Source organism: Pelmatolapia mariae, linkage group LG7 (assembly GCF_036321145.2).
Source record: "Pelmatolapia mariae isolate MD_Pm_ZW linkage group LG7, Pm_UMD_F_2, whole genome shotgun sequence".
Classification (NCBI taxonomy): domain Eukaryota; kingdom Metazoa; phylum Chordata; class Actinopteri; order Cichliformes; family Cichlidae; genus Pelmatolapia; species Pelmatolapia mariae.
Genome location: NC_086233.1, coordinates 14,991,822 through 15,019,621, shown reverse-complemented (window position 1 = coordinate 15,019,621; position 27,800 = coordinate 14,991,822). Strand labels below are relative to the sequence as shown.

Sequence of the window (27,800 nt, the reverse complement as noted above, 5' to 3'; positions counted from 1 at the left end):
TGGAAGTCACTCTAGCCATATTTACTGTGAGGTGACTCTGATCTTTACATCCTTTGATAAATACTGACCTCATCTGGTTTTCGGCAGATAGTGCAAGCTCATTTTTTCCCTGCTTTTTTCCAGCTTCAAGTCCTATTCTTGGACTCTGCTGAATAGTTTTGCTTGACTGAGGGTTAAAAATATCTAAACTTATACCGGGCTTTTGTGCAACTTTAATGCAGTGTTGTTTTTTTTATCCAAAAAACATTTAAAGCTGTTGTTAGCTGGAGTGGATTTCAGTGGGGATGAATCCATCACTTGTCTCTTTGTGAGACAGATTTTTTGTTTTTTCAAACAGCTGACAAAAACAGGAAAAAATATTGAATTTTTGGAAGGCTTTATTTATAATCCACAATCTGTGTACCTGTGGTTCACCATAAGCAGCAAGGTGGTGAAATGTTAACCTGTAGGATAAACCATTCACTAAAAGTCCCACTCAGGAAAACAAATAACCCACCACCTGGTCACCATACCTCCTCTCCTTTTATGGCATCATTCTCTTCTCTTTGGTTCCCTCTCAGTAACAAAAGCTTTGTTATCACAGCATTTCAAAGTGTCAAGAACTGAAGAGAGAAGTATCATCAAGAATCAAGAAAGAGTCGCACAGCACAGAACAAGTCTCGCAGAAGTAGGAAGCCAAAGATTTGAAAGACTTGGGAAAGAAAACTCATGAGAGATGAGTCTAAAGACCCCAGAACAACTGCTAAGACACGAGCGAATGACTTAGCCAAGTTGGGAATTACAGCCTCAAAAAAGATAGTCACTTAAACCCTGCACAGTAATGAACTGTGAGCTTACAGACCAAGAAACACTCCACTTCTGAAGAAGAAACAATGGAGAGGTGTAGAACCCAAAGATACCATCATCACAGGGGTGAGAGTGTCATGCTGTCAGGAAGGACTCATGAAGAAACAAAGGCATGTGAAGATTCTGAAAGAAAACCGATCTGCATCAAAACTTGATCTGGGCCATTGCTGTGTCTTCCAACACAATAACGACCCAAAACATACGTTGGTCCTTGTGAGGAACTACCTCCAGAAGACCATTAAATCTGGAGAAGCTTGAGAGAATTACCAAAGAATGGACTGGGATTGACAAGACAATATAAGAAGGCAATAAAAAAATCCAAAATAAATTTAGGATGTTTGGAAAGACTGTTTAAAAAAAAAAGAAAAGAATTCCTTGCTCTGTTTAACAGCATGGAAATACTTAAATTTTCATCTATATGCCTGTGTGTGACACAGAAGTATAATGGGTACCTTTTAACGTTTTTCTCTACAATGCAAATATGAGCATAATTTCATACAAAGAGAAGCCATGAAACACATATAGAAGAAGAATTTTATTCAGTGTTAATACAATAAATATACAAAACTCAAACTACTGGTCATGCGATTGTAGGTGAAACCTTAAAATTGCACAAACATTTAGAGCAGATAGTCTACCATTTGTAAACCGTACAAAACATACACACATCCCTTCAGATTTCATCTCAAAAACATCGATATATATTAATATATATAAAATTTAAGAGATGCGGATCAGCATTTTAATTTTCATTGTTTCTCTACCACAATTCATGACTCTAAAGCACAGCTTGAAGCCACAGTCGGTCTACAGTACAACGCACAGTTCACATTGCATTGCAGCTTCATGTTTATATTAAAACTAACAGCAAAAACTGGAAGTGTAAATCAGCCTGATGCTTCTTAACTGTACTGGCCCAAATTAAGCCAGTGTGTAGGGAGAAAAAAAACTTAAAGAAATACAGAAAAGGCAAGAAGGAACCCACAGCCAGACTGTCCTGCACACACATTAAAATTTAAAGGCCCAAATCCCTCCATCTACACACACACACACACACACACACACACACACACACACACACACACACACACACACACACTGCAAAATCAAGGAAAGTGCTTTGCAGTTTGAATAACACATAGAAAGACAGATTCAAAGACATTTTAGCAGGTGGAATTGTATTGTTAAATCTGATCGCAAAAATGAGAGTAAAAGAACAGATGTGGTTGTAGTTTTGCTGGACTTCCATAAAATTAAGAATACGCAAGTGTCACAACACAACATCAACGTACTGGCCCCTTTTGTCAAATTTAAGTCATTTTTATTGTGATTACAACATACTGATACTGATTTACAAGACATACTTAAAACCAGAGGCCTGTCAAATTTTATACAATCTTGTATAATATTTAACCTCGTCATGCAAGTGGAGAGCATCCTGAGTAAAGCTGAGGTAAATCTCCAGCACTGAAGGGAAGCTAGAGACGAGTTACACTTTCCTTGCTGATAAATCGTGCAGCTGTATGTATGGAGTAGTGGCTCTCGTTAGGAAAGGACACAAAATGGTAGGCTTCAGGTGAAAATCAAGCTGACTCAGCTAATGCAATAAAAAAAGCAAGTTAAGCATCTAGACTACTGAGCAGGAAGGCCTGAGGGCACTGTTAGAAGCATCTGTACCGACTGCCAACGTCAGAGAAAGAACCCCAAGTCCAGATTTAAAATGCGACTTGCTGAGATATGCAGATCAATAGAAGCAGAAGATTTCAGTCAAATAAATACTTGACAATTACCTTTAAAGTGATACTCTAATATCAGGCACTGCTTGTGGATTGTAGCTTTTGCAGAATGACAACTGTTGTCTGCTTAGATGGCAAAACAGTGCCATCAATCTGTGAGCACAATCGACTTCTGTCCATCCCTGTACTAACAACGCAGACTATAAACGATGGCGTAGCCACTGTGATGTTGCCCACTGCTTTGTGAACTCTGAGTTTTGAAACTTGATTGTTAGCACTTCCACAGCGCCAAAGCTGGATTTGGAGCCAGAAGTGACCATATTTGGATGAAAGGGTGGAGTGGCTGATGTTAGCAAGCAAGTAAAGTTGTCGAGGCTCAACCCATTTCTTGTTTAAAGCTACAAACACGTTAATCTAATGGCTACACTTGGAGATTTTACATTGGGAATCTATGGGGGCTGACTCGTGTTTGGAGCGTTTTTGGCACTTCGGTGTGTTTCGGCCCCGGAAGTTGCCGTTTGCCTAAAATTGAAGGGTTAATTTTTTTTTTTTTTTATTTCTTGCTTCATTCTAATTGTAATATTTCATTAATGACAGAAATATCTTCCTTCTGTTATTCTACAGTCTCCACCGGTAAGTGTTGATACTTGGGTAGGTAAGATTTCAGATGAGATATCACTTTAAGGAATTTCAGGCTACAAACTTTTTACATACCCAATTCTAAGTCGAGTGAAGAGAGTAGAAAGCAAAGCAGCGGAGTGGAATGCACAGCATTCATCTTCAGCAGTATAAAGTTACTCCATTGGGGGTCAGCAGTGTTAAACCATGCACTCATGAAAGAAGAAAGCACCGAAACAGATCAAATAATGCTGCTTTAACTCAAAGATAACTTCTTTTTGCCGGATAAATAAATAAATTCAGAAAGAGAAAGTGGTGATTAGGTTGATAAACACACAGAAAGCAAGCATCTGTTCATGGTGAGAAATGCCCAGGCAACTTCAGACAGTCGGTTCAGCTACATTAGAATCTGCCTGAAGACAAGCAGGCCTCGAGGACAGCAACAACATTTAAAAAAGGCACACAAACCTTCATTTAATTGGCCATACATCCACACAAACCCAGAAATCCACACAGAGACAATAAAGTTGAGCACTCTGGTTAAAGGACTCCTAGAGTGCACGATGTTGCAGGAGCAGGTAGACTGGGACAAGAGAGCCTGTTTGAAGGTTGAGAGGCTACAGATTGTAGATGAGTGGATGTTCAGCTGTAGCGCCCCCACAAAAACCCCTTCAGTAGTGTCAGAAAGATTGGGAGGGGGGCTGTAACTTGTTCAAACAAGGCAGTTATAAGTGGAAGCTGGATACAGAGGAGGGTCAGATGAGCGAGCTCTCTGCTTCAGACTTGCTCCTTGAAGGCTCCTTGTGCAGCCCTGGAAGCAGCATTAGCAGCGGCTGTTTGTACCGTTTTGTTAGACATGACGCCCGTGGCAAATTCCTGCTGTGCCTTCTCAAAGCTGGCACCGGTGGTACGGTACATCCCATGGACCTGAGGGGAGAAGGAAAGGGGGACAAGAGGGCAAAATTAGGGCCTGAAGAGTCTGTAACAGACATCACTCAGATATCTTATAGGCTGACTGTGCATTTACCTTTTTGAACATGATGAGAGACAGGACAGCCAGAGTGGTAAAGAGAGCAGCAACGAGGATCATTATAATACCCACTGGGATGCTTTTATTCAGGCCAGTCAAAGCTGAGATCCACCCGCTACGGATAAGAAAATCATTAACACACAACAACATCGTGACAACTAACCAGTCTCACTACCATCTCAATCCTCTGAGAGAACTACTTGTTTAAAATGAATGACTGATCCATAAAGTCGCACTGAACAGTGACATGAAATGAACATGACTGCTGTAGTTTACTTGGGTGAAGTCACACACCAGGAGCACTCAAACTACAGGGGGTAAAGCAAAGACCCGGCCTCCACACTACCTAGACCTAAAGGATGTGCACCATAGACACTTACAGTGGCACAACAGGGACCTAGACAGTATTATCCATGTGGCATGCTGTAGCTGTTCACTGTAAATACTCACTAGACTAAATGTGTATTCTAATAAAAAAAAAATTAAAATGGTTCTTAACTAATGCAGTATTTCCTCCTGCTTTCCTCCTAAAAGCAAAACAAAAACTGCACTGCTAGAAAAAAAAAAAAAAAAAGATCTGTTCACTTTATTTTTAAAAAAATGACAAGAAGTCAATATCTAATTAACACAAATATAGAAATATTTCAGACTTGGTCTTAATCATCGCATTAACTGATCAGTTCATGAGATCTACGATATAGAGTACAGATTTTTTTCTCAGTATAATACTAAGACCAAAATCTAGACTAAATGCAAAGCCAACCACCTCACTAAGTAACCCCAGATGTGTCTTTGTAACATCTGTCTTACCTAAAAATTTCATAAAAATACAGTGCTATGGAAATGTATTTTAAGTCGTGTTATCTTACCTGGCTCCCCAGCCAGCGATGCCAATAGACTGGATGACATAGATGCCAATCTGACAGACGTAAATGAAGAAGAAAATAAAGAACCTGAATGAGCTGTCGCTCCTGTAGAAAGATGAAAGTGGAGGATATGAAGAGCACAGTGGGCACAGGAGGGTCATCGTGATTGTTGTACTTGTGAACACAATTTTGGATCATGTTGTTTACCTGAATGCAGCATAAAGCGGTCTGTACCAACAGACAAAAGAACACGGTGTGAAAAGCAGAAGCCAGAGGATCGACAAGCCAAAGTCCACACCTCGGTTTCCATCCACGGCAAACCAGGAGAGGCAGGCGATCAGGTTTGCAAGCAGAGTCCCAGTGTGCACTGAAAGGTCAAGAGAGAGAGGAAAAAAAAAATACAGTAAATATGTGGAGGGAGACTTCGGCTTAAGTGTGACAGTGTGCCAGCCCTGTTGTTTAAGCGTACATGCCAAAACATGGAAAATAGGCTGAAGGAGAAGTGTCCAATCAAGTCAAGTCCTACCAAATCAAGCCTTGGATGGAAGAGGAGGAAACACTGAAACTTAATATTTAAACATGTAACACAGTGCAGGACTGGAAACAACATACGCACACACACAGTTAATAATTCATTACCATTTGCTCTCGAGGGCCTAACAGTGTCTGCAAAGTTAAAGGTATTACACATTCACTGAGTCAGTTTGACTGCAGGGATTTTACAGCACAGTGTGAAACATGACAATAGCCCGCTAGCTGACATACCAGTGGTACCGAGACCCTTCACCTGAGCTTGAAAAAGATACAGCCTGTTGATTTAAAAATCAAAGTCTTTGTACTTATTAGTAAAAACGACTGAATTCTGTAAACCAGCCTTATAGCAAATCATATGACCAAGCTGCTTCATCAGGTCGCAAGAATGCGGCACGTGCATTTGTCATGCGGCTACTGAATTCTACTTGAAGTCTTGATTCCACCCCCCACATACACCAACAGACAGTATTTTTCCACCATCAGGAGCTGTGAGGTTTTGACTCGGGGAGTTGGTGGATTAAACTACTCAGGACTGCTTTAAAGGAGTCATCTGAAACACCAGATTATCAGCTCATTAACAATTTCATTATTTCAGCAGATGTGGTTCTACGTGTTTGCATGTATGAACATAGTTTAGAATGCAATTTACTAAAAAAGCTTGCTAGTATTAGCTGATAATTTAGCACAAATGTTTAATGCAAACATGGCCACTTCATTGGCAAGTGCAGAATCAATGGGTGATCTCACAGTGGCTAAGTCCATCTTTTAGATACAGTCTGTGGGGAACATGCATAAAACTATGTATGCAAGCAGGAATAAAAATGCAGATGCAATCTTTTTGTCAGATTCGTACATTAGCAGGCTGCACTTTTATAAATCTCAGTTACTATGAAATTTTACATACATCTATGAGTCATTTCGACTCCTTTCTTTAGTTGTAAATGGATATACACACCCTCTCTTGTCATTTTGCACAAAAAAACAAAAAGGAACTAAAGAGCACGAGTAATCTGAGCTGCAGTGGCCGTCCCCGTAAGTACAAGTAGGCCACAGGTGATGCACTACTTATAGCCTAGCTCTGAAATCCAGAGGATGAAAAACTCCAGACTTGGTACAAGACAGCAAATTTCTTCTGTCAATTTTAAGCCAGACACCTTAAACTGAAGGGGTCAACATAAAGAAAAAGTTTACTTACACATCCACAGGTAGTACATGATTTTGACTGTCTTCTGAAACTCTACGGGAATGTCTACAGTAATATCGTGGTAGAAACACGGAGCCACAGGAAACCTCTCCGGGAGAGGAGGCCAGTTGTTTTTCCTGCCTACAATAGCAGAAAAAAACATCAAAGTCAAGCTTGTGAGTTACTTCAACATCTTTTAGAAAGTGTTGCTCAGGTTTTACGTGCTGCTCTTCTGTCAGATGACAGTTAGCAGTTACTGTGTGCAAATACTGATTCCCGCTTATTTTTTGTGTGCATGATAAGTAACATTTAAATTAACGTGTAGTCACTGCTTGGCATATAATGAGCCATTCTGTACATTTACAAGCGTCATCATTATCTGTAATGCTTTGCTATGACAGCACTGATCTGTGGCTGTGTTGTGATGACATACTAACCCCCAGATACGTTGACTGACTGCATCTCTCGCTCCCGGCGGTCCAGCTCTGCAGCCTTCTTTTCCAGCTCTTCCTGTCTCCTTAGCAGCTCAGCAGCTGCCTGCGACTGCTCCTGCAAACACACACAAACACGCACACAAAGAAATGTCAACACATTGGAAAAAGTACACAGACTTTTTGGCCAATTACTTTCCCCCTCCCTGCTCACTAGAAATGTTCTGTTTCTACTTTTGGAATAAATCCAATTCTCTGCAGAGACAGCACCAGCAGGAGAACAGACATCATAACAACACATTCCCCAGAGTCTGCTTCACAAACGAGATGCTCAATCTCAAGTTATTTCCTCCACCAACCATGATTTCCCTCTGACTCTGTGTCTACTTCTGCTACAACGGCCAGTCACAGATAGAGGCGGTCTCCCGCAGAGCCACTTTTCTGTCCACAAACTCAGTGTGAAATCAGCCGTGGTGTTAATACATTTTCTCTCAGTCTCTGCTGGTGTTGCTGGACTAAAACAATAGATGCAGCACAGTCTGCTTACGCATGGTGACACGTAACGCTCTCATCTCAGTTCCAATAGTTTTGGTAACTCAATCAGCATTTCTTTGTGTAAAAATAAGAATGCCTTTGTATAATCTGAAAAGAAAGTGTCAGAAACTACAGCAGCAGCTGTAAGCATAGCCAAAAGTTCTACATCTGATCTAGATGTCAGAATACACAGCTATATAATAAATCTACTGAAATAACTGCTGTTATTTGGCTGTATACCATCAACACATATACCTGTGGTTGAGCTTGTGAGTAGGCTGGGGGCTCCTCTGTGGGTTTCATGATGGCTGGCTGAGTGCTGACAGCAGGGCCCGTAGTCTTGGGGGCCGTACTTGCAGGTGTCTACAAAGTACACATGGTTAGAGCAAAACTACATAATCCCTATAACTGCTAATGATGTGACCTCACAGTTAATCAGAGGTTTGTATTGCAATACTCAAAACACAAGCCAAAAAAAATGTCAAATATGGTACAACTAAATCTCATATTTTATTAGAGCATTAATAAAGATGCACAGTAAAAAACAAACAAAAAAATGAAAGCAACAAACGGTGAAGAGCACATGTATGAAAAAAAAAAAGTACAATACAAATTTGTGAAATTGATGAGGTTGTACTGTAGAGAGAGAAGCCTGTGTAAGCTCTTAAGAGAAACAAAAATGTTTGAGCCAAGCTAAGCAGTGATACAATATCCATGCTCAAAGATCTAGTGCCCAACCTTTTGCAGCCCTATAACAACATCTTTTCAAGGCCATTTCTTCTCAAAGCTTCAAAAAGCTAAACTGACCACAATACTTCAGTCTCTTGGCTTCCAAACTTTTTATTGAAACAGTCTTCTTACAGCCCTTTGTCACTGATAAAGTTGCTTTTCAGATGGATTCATTCAAATAACATTTAGATGGCTAAAAATGATGACACTGACACAGTCACATATCTTGCGACTGCTGAAAGGGATCTTGAATTCCAAGGTGGGAACCACTGCTCAATGTTAGGATTTAGTCTTATGTAACTGCATGTGTGTATGCGCTAAGATATGTGCAGTTAGAAAGCACAAAACAACGGTGGCTCCTCCTGTAGGCAGTGAAGCTATCGAAGAATGGCTGAGCCTGTTGGGCTGCACGGGTAAAGGCTTAATAATCAGGGTCTTGCCAATGGACCCTAACCCAAGGTCTGAAGGATTCCTAGTATTCCTCTCCAGGGGAGGATAACAGAGGTCCCAACTTTCTTACCCATCGCCATCTTTTGAATACTTTGCTACTGGAGACACTACCAGGGGCAAGTCAAAACCCTCCACCTCAATAAGGTGGCAATTCTTAGAGTGGAAGCTTTCAGGACACGTCTTGGTGGCTTTAGGAGCTCAGCATGTGAACCATGTGATCACTTTATTTTCTAGCAGTTGCCTATATATACAGAATGTGGGCAGCGACTCATAACAAGATTACAGCTACAGACAAGAGAGAGAAAAAAAACTTCTTACGAAGGATTTCTGGACTCATCTCTAGAGACAGGGTGAGATTAGTCATTTGGAAGAGGCTCAGAGTCAAACCAATGCTGGGATGGATATTTCACAGCATTTAGATAAGGTGTTCTGGCCATGTCTAGCTGAAACAACAGGGCAGTGACATCAGCAACAAAGAGAGGTCCGGTTTGCCTGGTCTGTACCCACGACCAATAACATAGCTAAGTGCATAGAATACATGTCTGAACTATACAAAACTGTAATTGTATATTCCATTATTAGCTTGGCATCCATTAAAATGATGAAATATTTTATTAAAAAAAAAAAAAAAACAACCCCAAAACTAAACCATAAACTGAGACTGAATAATCATCAGCTGCTCTTCTCTGACTGAAGAGTGTGGCATTTTACAGATAAATCACAGCTCTTTGTTGTCACACTTGTCTGCCTTGGCGGACAAATGTGGGATTTATTAGTCTTTTAAATATAATTTTTAAGGAATGTGATTTTCACATGATGTATAACAAAGCTGGGAAAATAAGTAAAACTTTAGACTAAAATACCTACTGAGTAATTCTGGTGGACTTACCTGATCTTTAACCTCACTGCTACTAAATGAAATATCCAAGCACTCACCGATTTGGCATCTGCAAAGGGATTGTACTCCTCTAACCCTGGAGGAGACGTCTGTCTCACTTGTGTCACTGATGGATCCTAAAAAAAAGGAAGAAAAAAGGATTCAAAGGGAATGCTTTAAATGAGATAAATGTAATGGAGTAATACTATAAAGCAATACATTTTGTTTGATCTGTCTTGTCTTTGTGTTTCAACCAGGGATAGCAGTACAAATCCCTACAGAGTAAAACCCTCCATTATTCTGCTGAGATCCAGGCCAAAGCTCTCTGTATTCAAAATGCAACAGGCCTATAATTCAATACTGGCAAAGACAAGATGATTCCAATAATTTTAACGGGGACGTCGTTATAAATAGCCAAGACCACGAGTTTCTTGAGCTGCTTTGGCAGCCAAAGACCGAAATAAAAAGACATACTTTGGTTATGCTTCGTGCTCCTAAACTGCTAAAGCACTCCATGCTTCTTTTAACTACAGTCCTAATTTGCCAGACTGACATATCAAAACTACTTTCAAAATAAAGCAAGCCACTACTTTATATTCTACCTCCATTTGCATGCAAAACTCCTTTTTCCTGTCGGTGTCAGCTAAGCTACACTGTGATACATCTCTATTGATAATAAGCTCACCATCAGCTGCCGTCAGTCACGCACGAATTTCAAATTGTTGCTCAAGATTAACATCTAATCTGTATAGTCCGAAGTGCTGTCCTTATCCCGTCTCAGTGCAGTCCTCTCCGTCTCCCTGACTCTTAAATTTCTACGAAATTTCTACTGCGCCGCGCCACACACACACACACACACACACACACACACCTTGTCACCAGACCAGGAGCATAAATATTTCAGGGCCTGTCGTGTTTAAAATTTAACACTGCACTAGTGCGTGGCTGGACAAACACATACTGCAGATTCACCAAAGTCTTCATTTTGAAACCTCCAGCTCTGGAGATCCTGCTCCAGAACCTTTAAAAAAGCAAAAAAAACCAAAAAAAAAAACAACAACCCTCCCACCCCCACCCAAAAAACACAAGAAGAATCAGCAAACGTGTGTTCACCATGATCTTGATTAAAGTGCAGGATTCAAAAAAGGTGCACTGTTCAACCACCTGACGACGCCATATCTAAGACTTCAACTCTCTGTGGTTTCTACTCATTTCACATTTGATTAAGCTACAAACCTTACGAAGTGAGCTCTTAGCTGCCTTACAAAGTTTTTTTATTCGCTAACATAGAGCCTAATGTCTGAGCCCACATCCAGAGAAATAGGCCAAAACCGCCTCAACAATCTGACGCATGACTGCGAGTGATGAAGCTTAGTAGGAAAGGAGCCAATGAGTACCCTGGAACCACATGTCACCATATGATTTCATGAACTATTGAACATAGCTCAGAGAAGGGAAAAAGCTCCCATTATCCTGAGGCAAGGCAGCCAGAGCCAACGCATGACAGAGAAGTGGGAGGACAGCAGGGCTTCAGCACTCGTGTTAGTATGTTAATGAACCCAATTAATTATTCACTCTCCCTGCGTCTGTGTGGTCAGCCTGTACCAGCTTCCCATCAACGCTGGGTTCTTTTAAGTCTGTGCAATGAATTAAACCAACTAAAATAGATTTTTTTTTAATGTGGTATTCTCTGACAAAAAAACAACGAAAAAAAACAAACAAAAAAAACCCACACATGCTTTCCTTGTACTGTGTAGAACCGAGCAGCCACAGATATATCACAATTAAGAAGTACATTGTCTGAGGTTAAAGAACCACAGGTCTAATTCTGGATTAGTCTGATTCTGACTCAGAAAATTAGATCTGTTATTTATGACAAAAGACTGATCTATTTAGTTCAGCTGTATACCGTTCTGTTTTATACTGCTAAATATCAGCAGCAGTGTACTGGTGGCTACTAAGAGGAAGTTAACAGCAAACTACCAACAAATGAGATGACCCGTATAAAAAGCTTAGATAACTGTGGCTTTGGCTTCTCTTTTTGTTGTTATGTTTGTTGTAACACTTGCAGGGAAGTGTTTACTGCATTTACAGTAGAACAAGGTGTTGTCATCTATCAATTACTGCTATTTTACTTCCTGCTTCTTACCAGCAACATAACACATGTTTGTGTTTGTGTGTGTGGGGATGTGCACAATATTGACTCTTAGACTGAGCTTAAATTAAGCTTACTGTAAATAAATTACAGGATTACTACAAATACGTGGGTTCAATCACTAGTTTAACATCAAACAGAATACACCATAATGTGCATTTTGTAAATTATCCTCATTTAAAGAGCATAATTTATAATGTTCTTTGAACGAGCAATGATATTTGAGGGCTTCTAGTTCCCAAATATGAAGATTTACTCATGTTATTTGTTGTGTATGACAAAAAAAATATTGATTTTAAGCTTTTGATGGACATTACTGCTGATTTCAAGAAACTCTAAATGATGTCCAGATGAACAGAATCAACTTTTGGAGATCTAAATGACAGTCCATTTTTTTCCTCTTTTAAGCATTTCATAGAAAATACTAAAAACAGCATTAAATGTTTAGATTCTCAATCAACTGCTCAAGAAATAAAACCAGTTTGGCTGGTTGATGTCAAACAAACAAACAAACAAACAAACAAACAAACAAACAAACACTTCTTTAGCTTATTCTTGGCATGCTCCAATCAAACAATCAATGCGGTCACAATGAAACTGAGGGAAGCACCTCGTGATTATTTAATTTATTTATTTATTATCCATTAATGTTAGAAATGTCAGAAAATAGCAAAACTTGATTGTTTTGTTGAGTACACCTGATATGAGCGGAGGAGGATAGGCCTGGAAATACCAAGGAGCACATGATCACATGAATGCTTTCATTATGACACAACACTGTGTGAGCGTAAACACAAGACGTCTTCAGTCAGAAGCCTAAATAAAGACAACAGTACAATAAAGGCAAGGGAAAGGATGTTTGTCTCTCTTTTTATTCTCTGTTTTTACGTTTACGTACCTACATAGCATTACATGATCAGGTGATCAGTTTTAACATTATCGTCTCCAGGTTGGTAAATTAAGTCAATCACTCTAACATAATGTCAAACATAAAAGAAAACATACGCAACATCTGAGCATAAGTTGTTTAACCAGGTCGGAAATTTAAAGGGAAATATGTCGAACAGGTGGAAATTTAAAGGGATGGGGGGGATAATTATAACAGAACCCAGCGACCCAACCTGCTTCAGTTTGAATCAGAGCCAACACCTGGAAGCCTAGCCTCATATCTTTTAATGCTATGTCACTTCTGCCAGTCAGAGTGCGGCAACATTAAGTGACAGTTCAACTGAAACCGAGCAGCAGGAGAACGGGAGGGTTTTGGCAGCAGCTAATTTAAAGTCGTCTTATCAGAGCAGGTTTATTCAAACCAACCCCATGCCAGGCTTTCCTAGCCACGCAAAGCCACGCAGTCTTAATGTAAAATGATACAGCAGCTAAAGTTAAAGTGGCTAACGTAGCCTGTTAAGGTTACCTGAAACGGGTTGCTGAAGTCCGGGTCCGCGAAAGGGTTGCTGTCGAAATCTGACATTGTCCAAAGAGGACGACTTATTCCGCTAAATGTGTCTTAAGGCTAATATTTGTAACCAAAGTCGGCGCAGACAGTTAAAAAAGACCAACTGTTTCGAACAAATTGTAATAGAAAAGACAACAGCTGAAGTCAAATGTTGACTGTCCAGGTGGAGGATTGGTCACCAGCAGCGGAACACACGTGACATAACGAGACGTCAGGCGGAAGTAGGGAAACGTCAAAAAAGAAAAAAGAAAATAAATTCAAAAAGTTATTTTTTTAATATAATGTTTTTTTAGAAAGAATTTAACGCTTTACTCGCACTAATTTTTACATTTTGTCATAGAATTGTGACATTTTATCTCCGATTAAATGTCAGGTCGTACATCGACTTATCTAAGTAAAACGAAAGAATTAAAACTATCCCAAAGTTATTTTTAAAAATAATATTATTACTTGGAAAATATCTGATTTATTTTTTTTTATACTCGCACTCATTTAGGCTTGTCATATTTTATTACAAATATGACAACAATCGCACAAACTTCAGGAAAACTCACTTTTCCCGAAAATATCCTGGCCTTGACAAAAATGTTGCATTGACCTTGTGGACTTTATGGTGATGCTTTGGCTATTCAACATTGTGGCTACATCTATTTTTTGGCCGTCTTTTTAACTTACAATTATTGGCTTCCGCAGCATATGGCTTTTGTAATGATTTCTTTTTAAGAATTCGCAATAGTATAGTCCAGTCTACAAGTGACAAACGCGAGAACTACATTTTTAATACCTTTGAAATGGAGAAAAGACTCAATTTGAGGGTCTCTTCTAGTTGCGATAGATCTATGAGCTCTCTGCCTCTGAATCCCTGTCATGTGACGCTCACTTGTCCAACTCACACTTCCGCTACTGCGTGTAAAAAGTTGGGTGATACATTAAAGAAGTTTGCTTTTGCCGAAACTTTAGCGTCAACCTTAAGTTAGCATTATCACCAACTTTATGAACATTTCGTAGCTCGTAAGAAAAGGCGAGTAAGTTTTCTGTGTCGGCCGTTTGTCTTAAAGCTCAGCATGTCGACAGGAGCCTCATACAACGACCAAGGAGGAGCGGAGGCTGCGGTGGAAGCGGGTCAAGAGAGCACCCCGACCTCCTCGAGCACCGGAGCTGCCTTCGGACTGTTCAGCGCCGACTTTAAAAAGTAAGCTAGCTCCGCATGTGTTCCGCTTGTCGTCACGGTGGTTGGTTTATGGCACAGTTGGGTTGTTTTTGTTGAACTCCATATGGCTAACTTCCAGTGTCGTAGTCTTGAAAAGAGGCCAGTAGCATCCACAGGCACTGCAATGGTGGCAAATGACGGTTAGCGGTTTATAACTAATGGTAGTGCCCACTATCAGAGTTATAACTTTTTAGGACTTAATCAGATCCGTTGTAGTTTATTTTAATACAGGCACTTTTCCCAGGGAGGGGAATGGGTTCCTGGGTGCAGACATAGAAGCAGCCCCCTGTCTCTTCTGCAGTAAGCAAAGTTGAGCGATAAAATGGCAAGACGTGGCTTGGACGTGTTTTGTGTTTGGGATCACTGAGTTTTCCTTTTTCTGGTTGGTTTTTCCACTTGCTTTGCATCTCTCTGTGTGCTCAGGGTGTACTTGTATTGCCTGTTTTTTGCTGTTGTTTTTCCCCCCCTCCATCTCGTGGTTGTTTTTCATATTGTAGTGTACACTTTTTGTCACGTTTTGTCATTTTTGCGATCATCTCCACCTGATTACTTTGTATTTTACTGTGATTGTGAATTTTGGTGGCGCTTGTGTATTCATCTCTGTCCGCTTAATGCGTGTGGCTTTGTGATTGTTTGGGTTAGTTAGTTCAGTAAGGCTCCAGTCATTGTAATCACTGCACAGGGAGAGCTTGATAAAATATCAACTGCAGTGGTTTCATCCACAGAATCTTCAGATACCGTTATTCATTGTGAAACAGCAGAAAGTGCTTGCATGTTTTTAAGCGGATGCTACACACTTCACTATTAAAAGGGACGCAATCCTCCCCACTGTCGCCGAGTGGGTGGTTATAGTGGAACACCTGATCGTTGGAGTTCTCTTCCAAATCCAAAGCAAAGGTTTTTACCAGTTTAAAGCACTTCAAGATGACAGCTGCTGTGAATTTGCTGGTTATAAATGAGCAAGCGCTGGGACACACGTGTAGTCCTGTTCCTGCAGGTGGATTGCGCTGACCCTATTACACAGTGGTCAAAAGGCTTAAAGAAAATGTCGAAAACTTCATTTTTAAATTCTCATTAAAGCTGCTTTTATCCAGCTCTAAGCAAGTAAAGGAAACCTTGGAAAGATAAGTTTGCTGTATTTCTTGTCTGTACTTTATTCACCTCTTTCTGTCTCAACCTTTATAAAACTGTAGTGTATGAGAATCTTTCCATGTTTGATCTACAATTCAGTTTACTGCTGCATTAGCTACTCTTTTTTTTTTAAAAAAACCAATGTTTTCCAAATGTCAGTTATACTGGGCCTATTGACTCGTCAACAAATAAGATGGTCTTTTACTTATATCGTTGATCTTTAACTGTTGGATCAGTTTTGTGCTGCATAACGCTTAGTTTATACTTCTGCTGTAAATCTATCTAGAGCCTATGATGTAGCCCACATAAGTGCCCCATACATTTGCAAGCATTTATACCTGTGCTGAGAGTAAATTATCAAATATGGAATGATGATAAAATGAAAAGTTTCAAAATGTATTTTTATCATGAGAATTTCTTTGTTTTCTTGGCAGAAAAAAAGCGCAATAACTAGCAAAACATAATATACCACCAAAAAAAGGAAATAAATACTGGACCCAGAATTTGACAGTCAGTACATTTCTTTGTAAGACCAGCAAATGGAGAAATGAAGTTGCCTTCATAAGGTTGTAATAAAACTGAAAGTGGGTTGTTTGTTGTGTTGCTCATGTATTTTAAGTTCCATGTCTGCATTCTACCACTAGAGGGCAGCCAATAACCAGTTTAACCAGTAAGCAATAACCAGTTTAATCATCTTTTGACCAGATTCTCTGGTCTAGACTTGACAGCAGTACTTAAAATCTGAGGAGCTCAAACTTGATTTAGACTTATGCATTAAGCCTACGTCCCTGCAGCGTAACCGGAAACCCCTCTTAACCATACACTGCATCTACTATGCTTTAGTAAATTTCCTACTAAAGCATAATTCAGGCCTCAGTCTGTTAGTAAGTTTTATACATTCATAAAGGTTTTGGGTCACAGTTCAGCTTCTGATTTGATTTTAAGCTTTTCCTGCTGGAACCATCCTCATGGCTCCTTTTGCTTTTCATGACTGATGTAGATCTTGGTTTCCCAAAATGTTTCTTATTAAGTTGAAATAAACCTTAACACTGTCTCACATGATCATCTACCCAGTTGGGGGAGGTTTGGTCATGTGTTTGGCCACCTCAGGGCCAAGCTGAAGGACCAGAAGAATATGCAAGGGCTTGAATGATCCTTCTGTTTGTATGTCTGTCAGACACAATTCACAATGACCAAGTCTGTGAATCCAAAATGCATTTTGTGCTAGTGCAAATATCTGTGTCTCATATTCGTGCTGCACGCAAGGCTTGTCAACTTCACCATGTCCATGCTTGGAGAATACATTGCATATTTGTTCATTAATGTTTTAATAGCTGAGGATATATTTAGAGTCAGTTCTTTTAAAATTAGATCAAATTTGGAAGTTTAGTTAAAATTGCTGAATGTGTGTTGCACATGATGAGAGATGCAACTTTGCTCTAATATGTTCTAGTGTTTAAAGGGCGCTTCTTTCTGTTTGAGAGCTCTGTGCTAGGGTTCAACAAATCATTGAAACATAGGACTAATTTATTATGTGTGACCAAAAAGATGTCTCACTGTGGCCGAGCGGTTTGGTTGTATAGACTTATTATATTTCTCTGTGTTGAAAGCAGTCACAAAAAAATAAAAGGAATGATTAATTTAAATGGAATTATACTATTTTCACTTCCCTAAGCGTGGGAAGTGCTGGAAGATTGAATTTTGTATTTGAGGCTGGTTGTGCATGTTAAATGGTTATTTGGTATTTCCAGACTATTGGCATTAGTTAGGAGTCATGCAAATTTAGGATTGCTACTCTTTTTTTGTATTGCTGCTGCCAGTTTATCCCTGAATCAGCTGATAATTCCCACTTGCAAAATAATTTTTTTACACTTCTTCTTTTATTACTGCTGTTCCAGTATTGTAGACTAGTCTTGCTTTTCCCAACCTATTGATAATGTGGATCAAAATATTTTAACAACCTTGCATCGATCGTACATTTAACTTCAGGGTGATTCCACGTAAAACAACCAAATGTGAAAAAAGTTCACGTCTGATCTCCTCAGGGTCAGCTGTTTATTCTTCCCAGTAACTTCAGCACACAGTAGAAAACGGTACCGTCATATTATGAATATTTTCCGAGTTACAGGCACTTAAAGGACATAGAGGTGCAATGAAATTTAGTGCTTTTAAATTTTGCCCCTTTGGCCTAAACTATGTTATGTCACATGATATTGATGCTAAAGTTTGGTCATAGCAAAAACAAAACAAAATCATGATTTTGCCTTTAGATTGGGACTGCTGGTGTGGTGGTGTAATTGAATTGGTTACAACTGCTGACGACAGATTAAATGTGCTTTAAAGGTTTGAAAATTTCACCGGAAGAGCTCCTGTTCTTACGAAGTTATGATGGCTCAAAAATGCTGGAAATGCTGCAAAATTTGGCACCCATTTAATAACCATCTTTTTTTAGATCTGGCACTTCAGACTCTTTTCCGTGTTAGTTTAAATTGATGATGATTGAGTGCCAAGAAATGTTTTCACCATGAAAACATTTTTTTTTTCTAATTTTATACAAGTTATTTTACATACACATCATAAGGTCTGTGATCAGATTTCTGCAAAAAGGAGACTACATAATAAAATGTGTTTGCGTTCACATATTACAACACGGCATTAAATGAGATGGATACACATGTGGCCTGTTTGTGATAAATATTCATTAGGAGACTGCCATGGGGGTATTATATTCTAATCAATCTCAGCAGTGATGGGGAAAAAAGATTTGAAAGCTAATAATCAGCCACACGTGATGCAGCTCTTTTTCTTTTTCTTTTTTTAACCTATTTGAGTTGTTTAGGTTTTCAGTGTAAACAGAAAAAAAATTGGATGCTATGTTTTTTGGTTTTTTTTTTTTGGAAAGAAAATTGGATATTGCTGTCGCTACCAAACACAGATTTGTTCTGCTCATGTGCAAATATGTACTATTGTACTTCCTGTTAGTGCTCACTGAAGCCTGGATTAGATCCGGTGACCCGACGGGTAAGTAGTGATTGCTGTTTTATATTTTTCATGTCCACTTGGGTCCCTGTGTTGTGAATTTCGTCCGCAGAGAATTTATATTACAATGCACCAACCAAGCATGTGCCCAGGCGGCGGATTACAAAGAACTATAAAGGGAATAACTTCTTGGCCGTTAGGTCTCCTGCTGTCTGTGTTCTGCAACAGAGTATATTTCAGGTTTTAAATTGTTACTATAGATGGTGTAAAGGATCAATTTAGCTTAAAGTGTCACAAGCGCACACTTTAATTGTGCATTCTTTTTGTGACCATCGTGTGGTCGCGATACCTGTGTTTGCAAAAAGATGTCTGGTCCCATAAAAGTGTAGGAAGGTTGACTTTGTAAACATTTGTCTGATGGGCGCAGTTACTCATTGTAGTTTCTACTAAATTCAGCAGTAAGTTGACTGTGGAAATTATCCACATTATGCTCACTGGCTAACAACCTGTCAATCAGAAGTCCCCAGCCAATGAGAGTGTGATTTCAATCAGCTTCATCCATGGCTTGTTTCAAAACACAGAAGATGGCAACAGTGAAAATGCTCACCTTGAGACTTTAGAACAGGACCTCAACATGGTAGCTATGTCCTTGTCCTTTTTACTTTCTATCATGTTACTCAAGAAAATCTTTTGGAGGAGGGAGCTTTGGATATACCTGCCAAAATAATCCTCTGTCATATCGCGTGTGATGAATGTGATACTGTGTGGAGCAAAAACGTTTCCCAATTTGCGGCAATGTTACTTACAAAACATTTCAAAATCAAGTCATTACTCAGTCAGGCCCTCATGTTAGTCATCTACTCCGGAATAAAGTCCACATTTCTCTCTCTTCAAAACCCTTTTGTACCATTCACATCTTCAGGAGTATTTCCTGACATTCAGCTTGGTGCTGTTATCTTTGATGTCGGCCTGTCCTGTTGGCATTGTCAGTAAAACTTGGCAGACGCATGTGCTCTTAGTGGTGCCAATTTAAAGTAGATTATTGTGCAGTGGTGGTGATGAAAAGTAGCTCAGTGTTTACCCACCAGAGATAAGGCCCTCCCTTTTCCTCTAGAGGGAAGTGACCATAGTCACACAGAGGCAGAGTCACATACACAACCAGGAGCCAGGTGAGACAGCTTTCCATATGAAAGTCAGCATTTTTCAGAATAGAGGAGTAACAGTTTAATATAGTAATGGCTAATTAGCCAAGTAAGCGGTCATTACCCTCAGGCATAAGGATGACTTGCCATTAGTGAGCTGATGGGGCATCTTGTGACTTTTTTTTTTCCCCTTTGCACAACAGAAGAGGAAGGGAGTACTGGTGAATGACAGTGACAAAGCAGTGGAGCCTGTGCTGTTTTTCCACAGTTCCTAGCTTTGACAGTTATGAACTGGACAAGAAGACAGCTGTAAATAAAGCCAAGAGAACTTGGGAGTACACCCTGAAGGAAAGTAATTACCACAGCTCTCTTTGGTCCGTGGAAATTCAGTGAGCCGTGGTTTTGTGGACTCTGTTCTTTAGACAGCTAACACACACACGCACAGACACCACTGAATGGACTGCAGCAGTATGGACGCTGGTTTCTCTTCTTTGCGCTCGGAGGCAGCAGGAGCCATGAGGACAGTGTTGGTGTCTGCTGAGAACTTACAGCTTACTCTGAAGCCTGAGCTCAGTCAGGAAGAACAGTCACTCACACACACCAACAGTAGCCCTAAGGACTCACACAAAGCCGGGTACTGTAATAAGACAACACAGGTTATTGTTTTCTTGTAACATCTGACAGCTAAATATATGCGTTTTCCTTTAAATAACACTGAAATCTTTAGATGTAACTAATAGAGGTAACAAATTTTTAAAATGATGACTATTTGTGGATGGAAACTGAATTTTCAGATTAATATTGCAAATTATTCCTTTAGAATTAAGATTATCATATGAAAAAAGTATGAACAACAGTCAACAACAGTCATTGACTTGAGTGCAGTCTTTTTAACTTGGCAATGTTTAAAGTGGATTTAAATAAAGTATTGAAACCTTTAATGAATTAAAAGTAAAGCTGTTTTCACTCCTGAATGCTAAAAAATGTCACAGGATCAGGTCTAGTTGTGACCAAAGTTGTAGAAGTGTAGATGCTGTTTTCTTTCCCGTCACCTCTGAACTAGGCCGATGGCTTCCCCTCCCTGAGCTTGGTGCTGTCAGAGGTTTCTTTCTGTTAAAAGGGAGTTCTTCCTTCCCAAAGTTGCACATTCTCACCTTTAGACTGCTAGGCATTGGTGAGTTTGATGCCTTGGTGTTACACAGGCGAGTTCAGCATCTCATGGACTTTGTACAAGGGAGTAGTTAAAGACAGTTTAAAGTTTGATCTAAATGTCTGGACAAGTTCACATATCATGGTAGCAGATCTGACATGTCAGTGTTTTTAACGAAATGCTCGTTAACAGCGTAAATTGACAGTTTTTATATCATTTAACAGTGCCACCATTTGTCTATTACAGTAAGATATAAAGTAAAGTCAAGGTTGTTGGGAATTCCATTAGTTACGTTTGCTTCTCAGTGGTGTAAACTGACTGAAGTGATACTGAAGTCATACCAAACAAAATCAGATATTGCATATTCACATGCAATGGAGCTTTTTTCAAATTTAGTTCAATCATTTTGAGGCTCTATATAAAATATTGTAAAAGTTTCAAAGATTTAGTTGCTGTCCTACAAAAACTATTTTTTTTTGTTTACAGATTAAGAAACTAAAGTTTGACCTTTTGAGCTTTAGGATATAAAATATAATTGCTTATTCATTTTATCCTATGAGACATTTGTGTGAAATAATTAGCATGTAAATTCCTGAGTTCTAGATAAAGTCTTGACCCTTGACCTTAGACCACCAAATTGTAATAGGTTTTTGCCTAAATTCAATTTGGAGGTTTGTGTTTTTTAAATTCACTTAAGGTTTTTAAGACATAGCTTCCTCACAATGGGCAGACCCAAAGCTCATAAACACAATGCATCTGTGTCAGTGATAAATAATGTCATGCATCTGGATTGCAGCTCAAGCGCCATGTTGTTGAGTCACTGCTGCTAAATATTGGCAGATTTGATCTTGTCATTAATTTTGACCATTTTGGATAAGCACCAGGTTATTATATACCTAAAATAAAACAGAACATATCTGCACTCCTTATTTTTGTCTGCAGCTTGCTTTCCATCCTGCATAGCATCTCTGTGGAACAAACATCCTGTTGTGTGGGTTGTTTTTGAGCAACATTGCCTGTTTGAATTAGTCAAGGAATTAATGTGGTGGTCATGTGATTGCTGAGTAGCATCACTGTTATGATGCTGTTGTGTTGTTGTTTAGGACACCATTGTTGCTGCATTGTGAGCGTACACCTCATCCATTTACATGACCATGTATGGCTCTTGTATTTGTGCCCATGTTATGTACAAGCATGAGTTACGCTTCAAATCTAAAAACTTATAACCCGAAACCCCCGGGGGTGTTCCTCCTCTAGCTCAGTAGGTAGAGCAGCTCATTATTGGAGGGTTGGTGGTTGAATCCCTGGCTGCTCCAGTCTCATCCACAGTCTGAATGTGTGTGAATGTTGGATAAAAGCATGAAGAATCAAAGTGCTTGTCTGTTGTCTGAATAGTGAATCTGTAAAGCACTTTGAGTGCTCAGGTAGAGTAGAAAAGTGCTATATAAGAACCCGTTCATTTACCATTTACGATCTTAACCCTAGGCTGTAACCTTCCAATCTGACTTATTGCAGTCTGCGTCGATCCAACATGTAGTTACGTTTCTCTAGAGTTGCACAAACTGTTAGGCGGATGGTTACTGCTTAAGTTGCAACCTAGATTTCCCGCTGAAGCATAATTCGGGCATAAGTAAAGCAACTAACCACTGACTACAATAACACCCAGGATGTCTTCTGTCCTCAGGAATGAAGACCTTAAAGAGATGTTGGAGAGCAACAAGGAGTCGCTCAAACTGGAGGCCATGAAGAGAATTGTCGGGGTGAGTGCATCATGGGAATCCACTAAAGCATTTCTTTTAAGTAACTGAGCTGTTTTGTGCTGGTAATAAAACTGTTTTATTATTTCTTTCTTTCTTTTTTTCTCCAGCTCATTGCCAAGGGCAAAAGTGCCTCTGAGTTGTTTCCTGCTGTGGTGAAGAATGTTGCGAGTAAAAATATTGAGGTATGACACAATTGAGAAATAACTCGCACTACTTTATTCATTTTAATGCAGTTCACTGTTATGATTCATTTCATTCTCACGCAACGCAGCACGTGGCTTCCCAAAGCATGACGCCCAAAGGGGGAACTTACAGAACAATAGTTAGATCCACTGAGAATCTTTTTCTTGCTTTAGACGCATGCATGTGCTTGAACATTTAAAGTTAGTGTTTCTACAGAAAGCAAAGCAAGGAAACAGGAAATGGTCGCAGCAGATTGAGATAATATTGTTAAATAGACTCGGTGTAAGAATACAGTCTGTGTTATGGAAATAAATACCTAATACATCTCTTCACTTGTAAGAAAATGCACCTCTTTGTTAGGTGTATTACATTTCTAGCAAGTTCACAAAGTTGCACTGACTTCTGTGTCTTGGACTACAAAGTATGATAAAACAGCAGCATTATTATGCAGAGCTAATTAAAATTAGATTATTTCTCAGCCCTACTTTGAGCCATAAATTGGTACAGCAGCAGCAACACCATAAATATTCTGTGAAGCTGCTGTGAGCCTGCGTCAACATGCCACTGAATCCTGCGAGCCTTGGAAAAACTCAACCACCGCCTATTCCAGTGAATGACCGAACATTAAGCAGCAGCTCAAGAGGCGCTCCCATGCCCAGAGCCTGTGAATATTGATTAGCAGCAGCAGAATAATCAGGTAGCATGAGAGGCAGCATGTAAGCTGGGGCGGTGGGGTGTGGAGGGGGGTCCAGCCAGGCCAGGCGCTGTGTGCGAGGCATGCAGCCGAACCAGCTCATGGCAGGGGTATGGGAGCAGGTGGGTGGATGTAATTGGGGGAAGAGAGCTCCGAGTCACATCTTCTCTCTCCTGCCTCATACACACCAGCTGCTAAGGTAGTGTGAGGTCTTGGTCTGTGCTTTCTCTCTCTTCTCAGTTCTTCTCAGCTACAGTATGTCGTGCTAAAAATGGCCTCTTATTTCGCTCCCGCCGTCATCCCTTCTACTTCGTGTCATCTCGAGCTGCCCATGAGCCCCACCAATTAGAGCGTGAGCGTAACTGCACAAGAACATGCAGTTTATTGATAGCGTTTCGTGATTTAATGTTGGTGCTCTTTGTTTTATTTACTGAATTTTACACTGAAATTCAGGGAAAAAATAAAATAACACCAGATGGAGCAAGTTTCACCTGTACTGCACGTAATTGCCTATTTAGCAGTTCAAAACGAAGTCCGTTGCATGCTCTGTGGTCACACAAACCCGATCCTTGAGGGCAGATGGGTTTTGTCTCCTTTTTTTATAGTGAGTAATGCCATTACTTCCAGCAGTAATGGCCTCAATGATGATTGAGAACTGTGCTGTGATACCACAGGTCAATACTCGTTGCATTAGAAAGCATGGTGCTGATTACTAGCTAAAGCGCTTGGTGATTTGTACCTAAAATGTAACCTTAGTTCTGACCTCCAGCTTAAATCAGGTTATAAATTAAAAATAGTTCCTTAGGTAAATCATTTTTCATAACCCTTTCCTCCCAGTTTCATGGTCTCCAACCCAACAGGCTCATAGGAAGAAAATTAGCTCCGTCTATTCTCCTCTCTCGGAATAGCTAATGTGAATCAGCAGGCAAACCACCTTTGACCTCTAGTTAAACTTGTCAGAATCCAGGACAAATATTATCTCAGGGTTTCCGGTGAGCAAAGAATAGGTGAGGGAGCCAAAGCACAAGACTCGGAAGGGAAATATAGACACATAATACAGCTCCTCTGTCTGAAACCGTTCTCTATTGAGAGTGCAGGTTTTGAAATTAAAACAGGAAAGCTTTCCACCTCCATCGACCCGCCCCCAACCGCCAACCCCCAGTCTCTTAAAATAATAAACTCAAATTTTTCCCTTAGAAAAATCAACGTAAAGGAAGCCGACTTTTGTATTGTTATATTTTGTACTCTTCTTGTCTGTAAAAAAACAAAACAGCGTGTCCTCACACAAATCTGCTTAAATTTTCCAACACAGCTGGTTTGCTCGATTAGTTTCATGTCTGCTGCAGTGGTTTTTCTTTTATAGCTGTTTCGTTTTATTGCTGTTTTTGATGTCATTGTTCTTCGCAGCTCAAGAAGCTTGTGTACGTGTACCTGGTGAGGTATGCAGAGGAGCAGCAGGACTTGGCATTGCTGTCTATTAGCACATTCCAGCGGGCCCTTAAGGTAACATTCAGTCTCTCTGGATGCGGATAGATGAATGTGTTGATGATCAGAGGATGATAAATGTCTCACTTCTCCCTGCTTTTCTCTTGGTGCTGGGAGGCACTGTTTTTGTTGTAGCACACTGTCTCGCTGACAATTTGTTTCTGTGCCAGGACCCAAACCAGTTCATCCGGGCTAGTGCTCTGAGGGTTTTGTCCAGTATCCGTGTCCCCATTATTGTCCCCATTATGATGCTGGCCATCAAGGAGGCTGCAGCTGACCTGTCCCCATATGTGAGGAAGACTTCAGCACATGCGATCCAAAAGCTGTACAGGTAAAGACATCAATGGATAAAGCCGCTGCACTTGTAAGTTTTACTGGCTCGTCTTAATGCCTCAACAGTGAACTAAGCAGTTAATGCAGTGAAGGTTGGGCAATGTTGGCATAAGGGGCTTTGCCCCGCTTTTATCGCTCTCTTATCTTAGTATTAGGTGCATGTTTGATGATCAGTGATGGTTCTTTAGAAAACCTGGCACAGTTTTGCTATTTATCTGCACTGCTTCTATCAGATTCTTGAAATTCCTTCATGCTCTATATACCGTAGACCTCTTATGCTTTTCCTTATGTTCTGTTCTATATTGTAGAGACTTGGCAAAAGGCTTTGTGAGTTTATTCCAGTGTACACATAGAAGACAGAAACCGCCCTTACAAAGTGATAAGTTTGGGGTAATAAGTTTACTGTGAGCTGTAGAAGTCCATACATTTGGAATAAGCTTCAACACATTTTTAAAATGCCTGTCTTCAAACAAAAAACACCTCTAAAATAATCGTTGCTACTTGATTTTGAAGCCTGTATGGGATGGATCTGTCAAAACTTTGCTCTACATGAGGCTTATCCTATCGTTTTCATATGCCACTGTCTAGATGTATTGGATTTTTAAAAATGTTTTTATTTTATGATTCCTACGGCAATCTTTGGATATTTAGTGATTCTTTTTGGTATGATAATGTACATTTGTAATTGTGTATATATATTTGCTGTTTGTTACCTGATCTTATGCAACTTATAAGCTTTGGGGAAGCCTGTTTCACAAAGAACTATCTTATGTTATCAATTTGGAATTTGTATTTTAATTGATTTTTTTTAATAAAATGAATGAAAACTGAATATAGGGTTACATACTACTACTCATATTAAACACGGCATGCAACCTGTTTGTGTGAGCACAGCAACTTGTGAAGAGCTGCCAATCACAGGTAAGCGGTTTTAGGAGGTAGGGTTGCCTTAAAAGGGGAGGAGCTAAAACAGCTTGTTTCAGACAGAGGATAAACTGAGGGGCTGTATCGAGCTCTGGATTAGTAGTAGTTTCGGGCTACTGAATTTAATTGGTTATGAAAATGTTTCGTGCTGATCTAACTGGTCTCTGTTAATCAAGAGCAGCTACTCTCCTGTCTGCTAACATACCAGCAGTGTAACCTAGGGTGTTTTACAGGTTAAAAATATGTGCAATGATGATGTTTTACAGTAGTCTAAAGTGAAGCAGTGACGGATTGATGCAGGGAGTGGCTTTGGTTAAACACGCACAGACATCTTTGTATTCTGAACGCACAGCAGGGACATGATTTAATTTGTTAGTCTGTATGTGAATAATTGCCATTCTGTAGTTGACAATTAGTTTCCAACCTCTTTGTCTTTTGTCCTCAGCCTGGACCCAGATCAGAAGGAGCAGCTGATCGAAGTGATCGAGAAACTATTGAAAGACAAAAGCACGGTAAGCAGACACAGAGTACCGTAGTGGTTCACAGTACACCTCCCATGTTTGAGAACGAAGACCACTGGAGGGCGCCCCAGTCAAGTGATTCTTCTCTTAGCTCTCCATCCCACAGCTCATTCGGCAATGCCACGGTTTGTTAACACCCACTTAAACCCACACATCTTCAGATGCTCCTTGTTAAGTGTCCATTTGGAAGGAATTTTCGCACTGATGCTAGTGTCAGCTTAATTTTCTCAAAGGCCAGCTTCTTCTTTTTTTCAAATTTTCTCCCAAAATGGACCGTAAATGAGTTGGATTCTCAAATTCTGCATTTTGGCCAATCACAGACACAATGCAGAAGGCGCATTAGAAGTCAGCAGGCAGCGCATTAATTTGACGAGGTCACAGTGAATACTAAGGGTGCTGAAATGCCAATTTCAAATATGTAGACACTGGCTGGAGGATGCAGTGCGTTGTGTTTGCATGTGCAAATCATGCACAGTTTGTTATAATTATGTATTCATAGAGTATGCCTACCATTATATAAACAAAGCAAAGCGGCTTAGGCCAAACAGGAATGGGGGGGGGGGGGGGGGGGGAGTGGAAAGCCCAGTACCAGATGCATAGCATATTTAGCCCCAGACGCTAACGAAGACAGATGACTTCTCCCTGTTGGAGCCCACATTGTGAGGCAGGGGACAGAGAGAGAGGGCACTATCATCACACAGACGCACAAGCACATCAGTCGGTGATGAATGGTGAAAAACCTAAATGCAGTGGATACTGAATAGCTTTCAAGTGAGGCGATGCATTCGACGATGCCATGTAGAATTTACAAGTCCCACAATAATGTCCCAGAGCTGAGTCGGT

General features: G+C 40.0%; 2 protein-coding genes across 4 annotated transcripts in view; one reads left to right on the top strand and one right to left on the bottom strand.

Moving 5' to 3' along the window:
• Nucleotides 1–1,392: 1,392 nt before the first annotated feature.
• Nucleotides 1,393–13,617, bottom strand: LOC134630622 (secretory carrier-associated membrane protein 1-like). Its single transcript, XM_063478059.1, has 9 exons — nt 13,404–13,617; nt 9,894–9,971; nt 8,034–8,141; nt 7,251–7,362; nt 6,826–6,954; nt 5,304–5,463; nt 5,100–5,201; nt 4,228–4,345; nt 1,393–4,127 (listed from the first exon to the last, which is right to left on the bottom strand). Exons 1-9 carry the CDS (start codon nt 13,458–13,460, stop codon nt 3,978–3,980), a joined length of 1,014 nt encoding a protein of 337 aa, XP_063334129.1. The 5' UTR covers nt 13,461–13,617; the 3' UTR covers nt 1,393–3,977.
• A 729-nt stretch (nt 13,618–14,346) lies between these two features.
• The window catches only part of ap3b1a (adaptor related protein complex 3 subunit beta 1a), a 57,595-nt gene continuing 44,141 nt past the window's right edge, over nt 14,347–27,800 (top strand). The window contains exons 1-6 of one of the 3 annotated variants that reach the window (XM_063478056.1): nt 14,347–14,637; nt 22,742–22,817; nt 22,925–22,999; nt 25,102–25,197; nt 25,350–25,510; nt 26,882–26,948. In XM_063478056.1, the coding sequence (XP_063334126.1) occupies nt 14,510–14,637; nt 22,742–22,817; nt 22,925–22,999; nt 25,102–25,197; nt 25,350–25,510; nt 26,882–26,948 (603 nt within the window). In that variant the 5' untranslated portion in view covers nt 14,347–14,509. Of the gene's footprint in view, nt 14,638–19,924; nt 20,564–22,741; nt 22,818–22,924; nt 23,000–25,101; nt 25,198–25,349; nt 25,511–26,881; nt 26,949–27,800 lie in introns of those variants that run through there. The other 2 variants (XM_063478055.1, XM_063478058.1) reach the window with 2 other exon arrangements.